This window comes from Megascapheus bottae, chromosome 2, assembly GCF_031878675.1.
Source record: "Megascapheus bottae isolate mThoBot1 chromosome 2, mThoBot2.hap1, whole genome shotgun sequence".
Taxonomy (NCBI): domain Eukaryota; kingdom Metazoa; phylum Chordata; class Mammalia; order Rodentia; family Geomyidae; genus Megascapheus; species Megascapheus bottae.
The window spans coordinates 78,722,218-78,734,576 of NC_143510.1; the positions used below are offsets into that span (position 1 = coordinate 78,722,218).

Sequence of the window (12,359 nt, forward strand, 5' to 3'; positions counted from 1 at the left end):
CAAGGTGTGTTTCTATACTTCATCCCCAATTTGGTTTTAGGGAGTGAAAGAATGTTTCAGTTTTAAAACAGGGAATAAATACGTGGCTAAGGTCATATGAGCTTGGATAAATTCATCAAGATGATTAAAAATAGAGAAAGCAAATAAGTAAGGGATTTAATTTTTAAGTAAGGATATAAAGATATATTTCCCCTATAATGATATATTTAAACTATTTAATGGGAAAGAGAAAGCCTAATAACTGAATATCTGATATTATAACACAAAAACTCATGAGAAATTATTTTAGTAATTAATGTTTCAGTTCCAGCAATTCTGAGCTTTCTAAAATTAGCAATACTAGTTTGTGTATGTCTGAACTTTCATCCTGTATTTAGCTAATTTATGATATTTTTAAAATCGTATTTTATTGTTGGGGTGATATTTAGAGGGGTTACAGTTATATTCATCAGTAGTGGGTACATTACTTCTTGAACATTGATACCCCTTCCCGTGTTTTTCTCCCAATTCCTCCCTCCACCCACTCCCAATCATCCTGTTTTTTCCCCTTCCTTTCCCTATTTCAAATAAACAAATAAATGTATATATAATATGCTAGGTATCAAAGTTAGATACAGTAACAAGATGAGATAAACCATAAGAGATAAGAAATAACTTCACATAGTACATTAATCTTCTAAGAGTAATGGTTTGTTCACATGCAATGCTTTGCAGATATAAGTCCTGATGTCAATTTATAAGCATTTAGATTAGAGCCTAAAATCTTTACTGAATTCCTTATGAATTCACAGGACTTTCATAGGGACTACTTAAAGGGAACATAAGAGAAGGCAGATAGTTTTTGGTGATGTAGAAAGATGGCAGATAATAAATTTTTCCATCTGTAGATATTCAGACAATAAACATTATTTATGAATGTACATGAGTTTGTTAAATGGCATAATTTTAGGATCACTTTGTATTATTAATAAGTAAGATACTTTAATGAAGAGGTCTATGTAATATTTCATGGATGAAAGATGATGAGTCAAGGAACAAGTGCTTTTAAAAATCTGACTCTATACAATGTAATACATTTTAACTTTAAAAATGTATTTTCTCTTTATAGTGGATTTATATTCTGTGGCAAATAAGTGAAGTGATTCATTCCTGTAAAATGGAAGGCATTGACATTGTGGTTATGGCAGAGGTCACATTACGATTGTGTGAAGTATTAGAGTGTCTAGGAAGCCCACAAAGGAAATTTAAAAAGTCTCAAGGTAAAGTATCAGATGAAAATAAGATTACTAATATCTACCAGTATAAATATAAATAGGTAAACATAAATTAGAATATAAGATAACTTCTATTGATGAAAACTAAGCATTTCAACAAGGGAAAAGGTGATAATGTTAAAAAAGAAATGCATTCACCACCTTTACTATTAAAAAATTAAAATTAAAAGAAAGAACTCAGACTTTCAGTGTCATAATTCATTGATGATTTGCTTTTGTGTTCAAAACTGGAGTATGCAGTGTTAGGTGCATTTTAAGGTTATGTACTCTGTGGCTCAATGGCAGAAGTTTACTTTCTCCTCATTCATATTCCCTTCTTCATTCTTAATTACCACTGACTCCCTTTTTCCCCCCTCACTATTTTTTTGTTCTCCTTAAAAAAATCTTCTTATCTCTTCCATTTCTCAGGACAATGACTGCTTCTTAAAGAAAGAATTTATCGTTATTCTTGCCAAACACGTGGATCCACTTGGATCAATGTTCTTTTACATTTTATTTCCATTTTTTGTCTTTTCCTCATCTAATTCTCTGCTACCTTTAGTCTCCTCTTTAGATCTGACATAGCTCCCAATGTAGAATAGCTTCTACACTGTTCTGCATTCCCTGTGCTCCTTCCTAGGATCTAGGCATTGCTTTCTTCTCAAGATCCTTGGCCTGTATTTATTATTATTTTCACATCTTAGCCTTCAGATTAAAACAAAGTTTTTCCAGCTTTTCTCCAACTAGGAGAACTTTTCTAGATTAATCATTACCAGAAACAAAAAGCCCAGGACATTTTTTTTCAAGTTATTCAGGTTTGTTGTTGTTGTTGTTGTTGCTTTTTCATGTACTAGTTACTTTTGAAGACTATTGTTGTTTTATACTGTTTCATTATAGCTGGAAGAATACAATTTAAGCCAGTGGTTCTTTTTTCATATATTTTTTTTATTGTAATTAATAGATGGGTTACATTATATTCACCAGATAGAAGGTGCATTATTTCACATACATTGATACCCTTTCTCATGTCTTGGTCCTCATTTCCCTTCCTCCCACCCCCACCCCTCATCTTGTTTTCCCCCCTTCCCTTTCAAATAACCAAATACGCATTTATCCAATATATCACATAACAAAGTGAAATACTGTAACAATATGAGATAACCAAGGGACAGCAAAAGAGATGAAAGATAACATTAAGGACAACAATCATTCATTATATGGCTTTTGTTTTTATATCCTAGAGGTCCTTTCATTTAGCATCAAACTGTATGGCCTTATGCATCTAGGTTTTGCTCTACTGAAAATCTCTGCTAGGACAGCCCAAGGTTTCTACTGATTATGACAAATGAGGGAGACTATTGGGCCTATGTTCCTTTGAGTCTGGCTTACTTCACTTAATATGATTTTTTCTAAGTCTTTCCATTTCCTTACAAATGGGGCCATGTCGTTCTTTCTGACAGAAGCCTAGAATTCCATTGTGTATAAATACCACATCTTGTTGATGCACTCATCAACTGAGGGGCATCTGGGTTGATTCCATATCTTTGCTATGATAAATAGTGCTGCAATGAACATCTTTGTGCTAGTGGACTTAGTATGTCCTTGTTTCTGGACAATTGGGTAAATGCCAAGTAGTGGAATTGCTGGGTCATAGGGGAGCTCTGTGTTTAGTCTTTTGAGGAACTGCCATACTGCTTTCCATAGTGGTTGAAGGAGTTTGCACTCCCACCAACAGTGTAGTAGTGATCCCTTCTGGCCACATCCCCTCCAGCATCTGTTGTTACTAGATTTCTTGATCTTGGCAATTCTAACTGGAGTGAGGTGGAATCTTAGAGTTGTTTTGATTTGCATTTCTTTTATGACCAGAGATGTTGAGCATTTCTTCATGTGTCTATAGGCCATTTTTGTTTCTTCTTCAGAGAAGACTCTCTTTAAGTCTTTGACTCATATTTTAATGGGATGATTGTTACTTTAGAGATTAGTTTTGGAGTGATTCAATTTTTTGAACTGTTGATATATTTTAGATATGAGGCCTTTGTTCATTGTATGGTTAGTGAAGATTTTCTCCTGTTCTGTAGGTTCCTATTTAATTTACTAGCTATGTCCTTTGCCCTACAGAAGCTCTGCAGTTGAATGCAGTCCCACTTATCCAGCCTTTCTCTGAATTGTTGTGATTCTTGGTCCTTTTTAAGAAAGTTTCAACCTGTGCCAAGGAGGCCTAGTGTATCTCCTATTCCTTCCTGTAAAGTTTTCAGTGTGTCAGCTTTTACCTCCAGGTCTTTGATCCATTTGGAGTTAATTCTAGTGCAGGGTGACAAAGAAGGATCCAACTTTAGTTTTCTGCAGGTGCTTAACCAGTTCTGCCAGCACCACTTGTTAAAGAGGCTCTTTCTTCCATTCTATTTTTTTGGCTCCCTTGTCAAAGATTGGGTGGCCATAGGTCTGTGGTTTAATATCTGGGTCCTCAGTTCTATTCCATTGGTCTTCAGGCCTGTTCTTGTGCCAGTACCAAGCTGTTTTGATTATTATAGCTCTGTAATAGAGTCTAAAGTTTGGTATTGAAATTCCCCCCTGTGCTGTTCTTCCTGCTAAGAAGTGTTTTTGCTGTACGCGGTCTTCTATTATTCCATATGAAATTTTGGATTGCCTCTTCTATTTCTTTAAAGAATGACATTGGGATATTGATGGGTATTGTGTTGAATTTGTAGATAGCCCTTGGAAAAATTGCCATTTTCACGATGTTGACTCTTCCAATCCAGGAGCATGGGAGGTTTTTCTGTTTCTTCAGTTCTGCTTTAATTTCTTTTTTTAGGGTTTTAAAGTTTTCATCAAAAAGGTCCTTTACATTCTTAGTTAAGATAATTCCTAGGTACTTTATTTTCTTTGGGGCTATTGCAAAAGGAGTTGCTTTCCTGATTGTTGCCTCATTCTTCTCACTATTGGTATAGAGGAAGGCAGTTGATTTTTGAGGGTTAATTTTATACCCTGCTACCCTTCCAAAGTTTTGAATCAGCTCAAGGAGCTTGGGAGTAGAGTCTATAGGATTCCTTAAATACAGGATCATATCATCTGCAAAGAGGAAAAGTTTTACTTCCTCATTCCCTATTTGGATCCCCTTTATGCTTGCTTCTTGCCTTATTGCACTGGCTAGGAATTCTAATACTATGTTAAAGAGGAGTGGAGAGAGTGGGCATCCTTGTCTCGTTCCTGATTTTAGAGGGAATGACTTTAGATTTTTGACATCAAGTATAATACTAGCTGTGGGTTTGTCATACTATACTGAGGAATATTCTATGGATTCCTAGTTTCTCCAGAGCTTTTAGCATAAAGGGGTGTTGGATCTTGTCAAATGCCTTTTCTGCATCTATTGAGACAATCATGTGATTTTTGTCCTTACTCCTGTTGATGTGTTGAATTATATTAATTGATTTGCGTATGTTGAACCAACTTTGCCTCCCTGTGATGAATCCTGTTTGATCATAGTGTATGATTTTTTTGATGAGTTGTTGTAGACGATTGGCCAGTATTTTGTTGAGAAGTTTTGCATCAATATTCATCAAAGAAATTGGTCTATAGTTCTCTTTCTTTGCTGAATCTCTGGTTTGGGGATGAGGGTAATACTGGCTTCGTAGAATGAGTTTGGCAAAGAGCCTTTGTTTTCAATTTCGTTGAAGAGCTTGAGGAGTATTGGTGTGAGCTCTGCTTTGAAGACCTTATAGAATTCAGCTGTGAATCCATCTGGCCCTGGGCTTTTCTTAGGTGGAAGGTCTCTTATTGCCATTTCTAATTCAGTGCTTGAAATAGCCCTGTTTAGTTGGGTTAGGTCTTCTTGGTTCAGTGTGGGTATGTTAATATTGGCTAGAAATTCATCCATTTCTTCTAGATTCTCAAATTTGTTGGCATAAAGGTTTGAAAAGTATTCCCTCATGATGCTCTGGATCTTGGTAATTTCTGTCGTGATATTACCATTCTCATCTGTGATTTTGTTTATTTCGGTATGCTCCCTTCTTTTTTTTTTTGGTAAGATTTGCTAAGGGCTTGTCAATTTTGTTAATTTTTTCAAAGAACCAACTCCTTGTTTTGTTGATTCTTTCTATAGTTTTCTATAGTTTTTTTGGTCTCCAATTCATTTAATTCTGCTTTGATTTTAATAATTTGCTTCCTTCTACTGGGATTAGGGTTGGTTTGTTGCTCTTTTTCCAAGAGCTTAAGGTGACACATTAAATTGTTGGTTTGTGATTGTTCCAATTTGTTATTGTAGGCTCTCAGAGCTATAAATTTTCCTCTGAGTACTGCCTTTGCTATGTCCCAAAGGAGCTGGTATTTTGTGTGCTCCTTTTTGTTAAATTTCATAAACTGTTGGATTTGTGCTCTGATCTCCTCGATGACCCATTGGTGATTAAACAATGTGTTGTTCAATCTCTATGAGTTACAGGAGATTGATCTCTTCGTTGGTGGAGATTGGTGTTCAATTCCAATTTGATGCCTTTGTGGTCTGAGAGAGTGCATGGAATAATTTCAGTATTTCTGAATCTGTCCAGGTTTGTTTTATTCCCTAGTATGTGATCTATTTTGGAAAATGTTCCATGTGCTGCTGAAAAAAATGTATATTGTGTTGTTGCTATGTGAAATAATCTGCAGATGTCTGTTAGATCTAGTTGGTCTATACAGTTGTTCAATTCTAAGGTTTCTCTGTTGAGTTTTTGCCTGGTTGATCTGTCCATAGATGAGAGTGGTGTGTTAAATTCACCTTCAACCACTGTATTTTGATTTATGTATGGTTTTAGTGAATGTAAAGTTTGCTTGATGAAGTTTGGTGCGGTGGGATTAGGTGTGTAGATATTTAGGATGGTTATGTTCTCCTGGAGGAGAGATCCCTTTATTAGTATCTAGTAACCTTCTTTGTCTTTTCTCACTAATTTTAGTTTGAAGTCTATTTTATGTGATATGAGGATGGCAACTCCAGCTTGTTTATGGGGGCCATTAGCTTGATGAAGTTTATTCCAGCCTCTCACTTTCAAAAGATGATTGTGTTTTTGAGCAAGATGCGTCTCTTGAATACAGCAGAATGATGGATCTTGCTTTTTGATCCAAATAGACAGTCTATGCCATTTAATTGGAGATAAGTCCATTGATATTGAGAGTTAGGATTGAGAAATATTGATTAGTTCCTGCCATTTTTACAAGCTTTCATTAGGGCCTGTGTCTTGACAGTTCTTGTGATATTTAGATGGTATGATTTTTAGGTGTCATTTCTTTCTCTGTATTACATTTGTGTTGGTTTTCTATGTGTAGAACACCTTTGAGAATTTTCTGTAATGTTGGTTTGGTTGCTACATAATGTTGAAGCTTTTCCCTGGAATGGAATGTTTTTTTTATTGTTCCCTCAGTTCTGAATGAGAGCTTAGCAGGATACAGTATTCTTGGTTGGTAGTTATTTGACATCAGGGCATGACATATATTCTTCCAATCTTTTCTTGCTTGCATGGTCTCTGCTGAGAAATCTGGGGTTATTCTGATTGGTTTGCCTTTATAGATGATTGTTCTCCCTGGCTGCTTTTAGGATCCTTTCTTTGGTCTCTATTGATCCAGTTCGGAGTATAATTTGGTGGTGGGATGTCCTTTTCTGGTCAGGTCTGTTTGGGGTTCTAAAAGCTTCTTGTATCTGGATGGGCCTTCCCTTCTGGATATTTGGGAAGTTCTTTGAGATGATTCCCTGAAGTATATTTCTAATACCATTGACCTCTTTCTCCAGTCCCTCCTTAGTACCAATTAGCCTTAAATTGGGCTTCCTAATTGTATCTTGGACCTCCTGAAGCGATCTCTCATATTTCCTAGATTTTGTTTGACTCATTTTCTGTTCTTTCTCTATAACGACTAAGTTATCGTCAATCCTGGAAATTCTCTCTTCTGCATTGTCTAACCTGCTGTCAAAGCTAGCTACTTTATTCTTCATCTCCCTTGTTTCTAATTGCTCATTTTTGATGCCTTGCATCTCTTATTTTAGATCATGTATAGATTTCTTTAACTTCTTGATTTCTATTTGAGTGGTTAGCTCAGCAGCTTTGTTCTCTTTGGACATTTGTTGGAGTTCGGTCACCTTTTTGTTTGTGGATTCTATGAATTTGTCCATTTTTCTTTGAAAAACTTTTATTATGGCCCCCTTTATGAATTCCCCTTTTTCACATATCACCTTGTTTATGGTCTCCTCTTGTTTAGCTATTGCTTCCTCCCTTATCTTTCTTTATATTTTCACAGTTTTCATTAATGATGTTTATCAATTGCATTTGTATAGCACTTGAAAGGCTCTCCTTTAGATTTGCCACTGACTGCTTCCTTGCCTGTTTATATTGGGTGGGAGATGCTATTCCTTGATTTGACATTTTTCTTGAGTATCTTGTTCTGCCCATTTGAGGATAGGAGCAAGATTAATACTAAACAAGATTATAATTTTTTTGGATATAACCAACCTAGACCTCTTTAGCTGGCTGAGAGTAGATGTTCAAAATTTTAGATTGGTATTATCACTCTCTCTTTCTTTTTGTGCACTTACAGACAAATCTAATACAACCACTGATTACCGATTTATGACCAAGACATAAGCCCCTCAATCCAATCTCTATTGTATTTAAGTCCCTCTAAGCCAGTAGTTCTTTGTTAAAATATTTCATGTCTAAAGATGTGATCATTATTGGATTTCATTTATTAATTATAAACTTCTGTATTGATCTCAGAAGGGGATGCTTTCATTTTAACAGTTAAATTCTTAAACTTCTCATAGGATGTTATGCTCAGAAATGTGTATTGACACATAAAGATAAGTCCAAGTCATTAGTTTATGTTTATTTATGATAGTCTAAAATATGTTTATTGGGGTATTTGTTAAATAATATATTGTTTAGTTTGAATTATTAAACATATTTTAAAATAGAGAACTTAGCTTTGGTATATAGTTATAATTTTTACTCTTCTAATTCAGATTAGGTTTCTCTTTTTATTGTCAGTTGTGGGGCTTGAACTCAGGGCCTGAGCACTATGCTTGGACTTTCCTAAGACTAGAGCTCTACCACTTGAGCCTCAGCACCACTTCCGGCTTTTTTTCTATATGTGGTACCGAGGAATCGAACCCGGGTCTTCACGCATGCTAGGCAAGCACTTTAACCACTAGGCCAAACTCCCGGCCCCTCTTGGACTTTTCTTAAGGCTGGAGCTCTACCCTTGAGACACAGCACCACTTTCAGCATTTTTTCTACGTATGTGATGCCGAGGAATTGAACCCTTGTCTTCGTGCATGCTAGGCAAGCATTCTACCACTAGGCCAAACTCCCGGCCCCATTCTTTCTGAATGTTTCAAAATAAACTTTCTAGATTATATTGGAAGACTAATTTCTCCCATGATACTACCTTGTTGATAAACAAGATTTCTTGAGATGCTTTTAAACTGCTTAACATAAAAAATAAATTATATAAAAGAAACACTTTGGTACTTATTCAAATTCTAGCAGTAAATTATTTCTAATATCATTTAAGAACTGAAATAGCAATTAATTTAGCATAACATTTTAAATGTTTTTGATTTCCTTTCATGTTTCTCCTGCTTTGCTTCTTTTCTTATTTTCTCTTTATCTTTCCCTTCTCTTCTTCCATCTTTCTCTATTTTGTTTTCCAGGTATATCTACAAAAGGGACTGAGGAACTTCCTGGAACCCCAAAGGGGATCCCACAAATTATTTCAATACTGAAGGTATATCAACATGCTATAGAAAACATAATTAAAAACATAAATTTGTGAGGTGCTGGTAGCTCACACCTCTAATCCTATCTGCTCAACTAGTTGATATCTGAAGATTATGGTTCAAAGCTAGCTTAGGCAGGGAAGTCCATGAAACTCTTAACTCCAATCATCCATACAACAAAAGCTATAAGTGGTAGAGTGGTAGTTGGAAGAAAAAGAACAACAAAAATATCAAAACAACAGCAATAACTAATACACCGAGTTCAATCCCCAGTACTGACACAAAAACAAATTAAGAACAGCAAAAAAGCCCCATGGATTTTTATTTTTAAATACCAAAATTTCAAATATCAAATATGTAGTAGCTCATTATAAAAACATTATGAATATTTCAAACTTAAGAACTTATAGTTTCTGAGTAGTTTTCTTATCTTTTGCCTTTATTCTAGGATAAATTTAAAAGCACCCTAATTAAATTGAATAACAGGGTTTACAGTTACATTACCAATATTTTGAATGTATTGGGATTCATGGATTTATAGAGGGAAGTGTTTTATTCAGTGTATGCCTCTGACAGATTGAATGAGTACTTATCTGTTAAGGTTTGAATATGGAATATTCCTATAGTCTCATGTATTGACTACTTGGTTCTAGCTCGTGGTACTGCTTTGGGATGTTCTGAGACTTTCCGGAGGTCTGACTGGAGGAAGTAGGTCACTAGGGGAGAATCCTTGGGACTATATATCCTCCCTCTCCTTGTCTGTCTTTATGTTTCCTGTCCATCATGAGAGAAGCTACCTCACCATGATGTTCAATGAACCCTTTGAATCTTGGATCCCAAACAAATCTCTCCTTCACTAAATTGTTTTCTCAAGTATTTGGCCACAGCAATGCAAACTTAAGTGATTAAAATGTACTTTGAACAGTGATAGTACATTTAATGGTCTCATTGAGCCTTAGTTCACCACTGACTCTCACTCAATTTAATGACTTTAAGAATTGTTTAAGAAGTAATGATAAGAAAATGTCTGCACATGGTCAGTATAGACACATTTTTTCCCCACAAATTTTTCATCTGTGATGTATTAAATCCATGACTGTGGAACCCAGGGTACAGATGCTTATCTCCTTCACTCCTCTCCTGAATGCATAGCATTACCTTTCCTTCACCTATGACTAATTACTTTCTAATATATAATTCATGATGTTGATTATAAATTCAAAGTATTTTGTTACTTTTAGTACCCTTGTGTATATATACAGGCAGTTCAGAATATTGTTCTGCCGTTTTTTATTTATATAAGTATTATTGGCTGTATTCATTTTCAGCTTATTGTTTCTCAGTATAAATTTTGTGAGATAAGCCCAGGTGATTTGGGTAAACATGCTCTTCATTTTTTGCTACATGCAACTTAAAAGTCACATAGAACAGGTAGATCAGGGACTTAAATTCAGGTTGTTTATCTTTAAGGCTCATGCTTTTAGCCACTATACTAATTATTAAAAAAACCCAAACTGTAGGGATTTTATATAAAAGACACCTTTTAAGTTAATGATAGTTATATTTATAGGATTTTCCAATCAGCCTCGACTGACCCCTCTCCCTTCCCTCTTCCCAAAACAATTTCAGTTGGTTTCCTCATTCAGGTTTAGTAGTTGCAAACAAGCTTAAAGGTATTTAGTGCATATCAGAATAACTTTTATTAGTTTTTTTGTAATATGCCACTTACTCCCATTACGTTATTTGTGTCAGTCTCTTGAAATATAAGAACAAGTTGCAATTTTTATTTTTTTTCCCAGTCCTGGGAATTGACCTAGGGCCTAGATGCTGTCCCTGAGCTCTTGTGCTCAAGGCTAGTGCTCTACAACTTGAGCCATAGCTCTACTTCCAGTTTTTCAGTAGTTTATTGGAAGTTAAGAGTCTCATGGTCTTTCTTGCCTGGGCTGCTTTGAACCATGATCCTTAGATCATAGCTCCTTTAGTAGCTAGACTTTATTGGTGGAAGCCTACCTCAGGTGATAATTTTTTCAGACTTATTTCACCCAGACTTCTGCCATACATGGTATCAGTAAACTCCTAAGACAGATATTAATCAAAGAACTTCATGAATGTGTTGAAGTACTAAGGAAAGGCTCTATTCTGAATTTACTTTCTTAAGTGAACGTTCATCTTCTAATAATATTTTCAATGATATGAACTTGAAATCTTTATATGTTATTATCTCCTCTGAAGAGAGCAAGTTTTGAGAAATCTCAAATTGGGAGTAGAGATGAACTGCATAAGAGACAGAGAGATTTAATGATTGTCTGACATTTTTTTCCCCTGAGGGTTCATTTGTAGTGCTTTCTAAATTATACAGCTTGCCATTTCTCACACCAGACATCCAATTTTAATTTCAAGTATGAACTTCTTAAAGGTTTTTTTTTTTGGTAGATTCCTAAGGATGCTGAAGTTTGAGAATCACTTGTCTAACTTGTATTTTCTGAGGTACAATAGAGCAAGAATATGATTCCTAGTACAAATTCCAAAGTGTTAGATTTGGCTTGAGGTAGATTATTTTCTCTTTTTGGCAGTACTGTGATTGAATTTAGGGCCTTGCACTTGCTAGGTAGGTACTCTACCACTTGAATAGCCCTCTAGCCCCTTTTGAATTGGTTATTTTAAAATTACTGTCTGCCATTATTTGCTTGGGCTAATCTGGGTTGCAGTCTTCCTACTTTGTTTCCCCTTGTCCTTGGGGATGGTAAGCTGCTATGCCATTGTGTCCAGCCATTGATGGAGATGAAGTCTTTTTCTTTTTGCCCAGTCTGCTGCCCAATATCCCCAAATCTTTGCCTTTGAGATGGTAATTTTCTGGCAGTTAAAGCCACTAACTTAGAAGGTATTAAATTTGCTACAACAAAGAAACTAAAGACCAGAAACCATTTCTGTTATTATTCAAATCAGAAAAAGACATCCTCTCATCCAGACAATAGCTGAAATGGTCATAATAAAAATAAAGTCTGTGATGACAATCATATGAATGTCAAGCCCTAAAGTTCAGAGCCTGCTCAGTTGCCTTGGGGTAGGTAGATACAGGTACTTGTTTAAATGAAATGCTGGTAATGTTGCACCTGGCACCCAGTAGCTACTTTGTGTTATGTGTTTTACACAGAGCTCTGAATCTCAAAAGTTTTCAAACCCACCTGGAGATGGGAAAATGAGTGAGAATTCATTATTGTAAGGAGAGTCCAAAGTCTGTACCCTCACCTACCAGAGTCTGTATGTGGAATAAATTATATATCTTGCTTACATACAAGCTATTTGAAAGCTAATATGAAGTACTACTGGGATTACATTACATAAAGCTAATATTAAAATGTTGCTAAATG

At 35.4% G+C, this 12,359-nt stretch overlaps 1 protein-coding gene across 4 annotated transcripts in view; it reads left to right on the plus strand.

Moving 5' to 3' along the window:
- The window catches only part of Cfap54 (cilia and flagella associated protein 54), a 270,425-nt gene that overhangs the window by 36,579 nt on the left and 221,487 nt on the right, over nucleotides 1-12,359 (plus strand). For all 4 annotated transcript variants that reach the window (XM_090328446.1, XM_090328444.1, XM_090328445.1 and 1 more), the window contains exons 14-15: nucleotides 1,109-1,259; nucleotides 8,923-8,996. In XM_090328446.1, coding sequence (XP_090184572.1) covers nucleotides 1,109-1,259; nucleotides 8,923-8,996 — 225 coding nt within the window. The remainder of the gene's footprint in view (nucleotides 1-1,108; nucleotides 1,260-8,922; nucleotides 8,997-12,359) is intronic.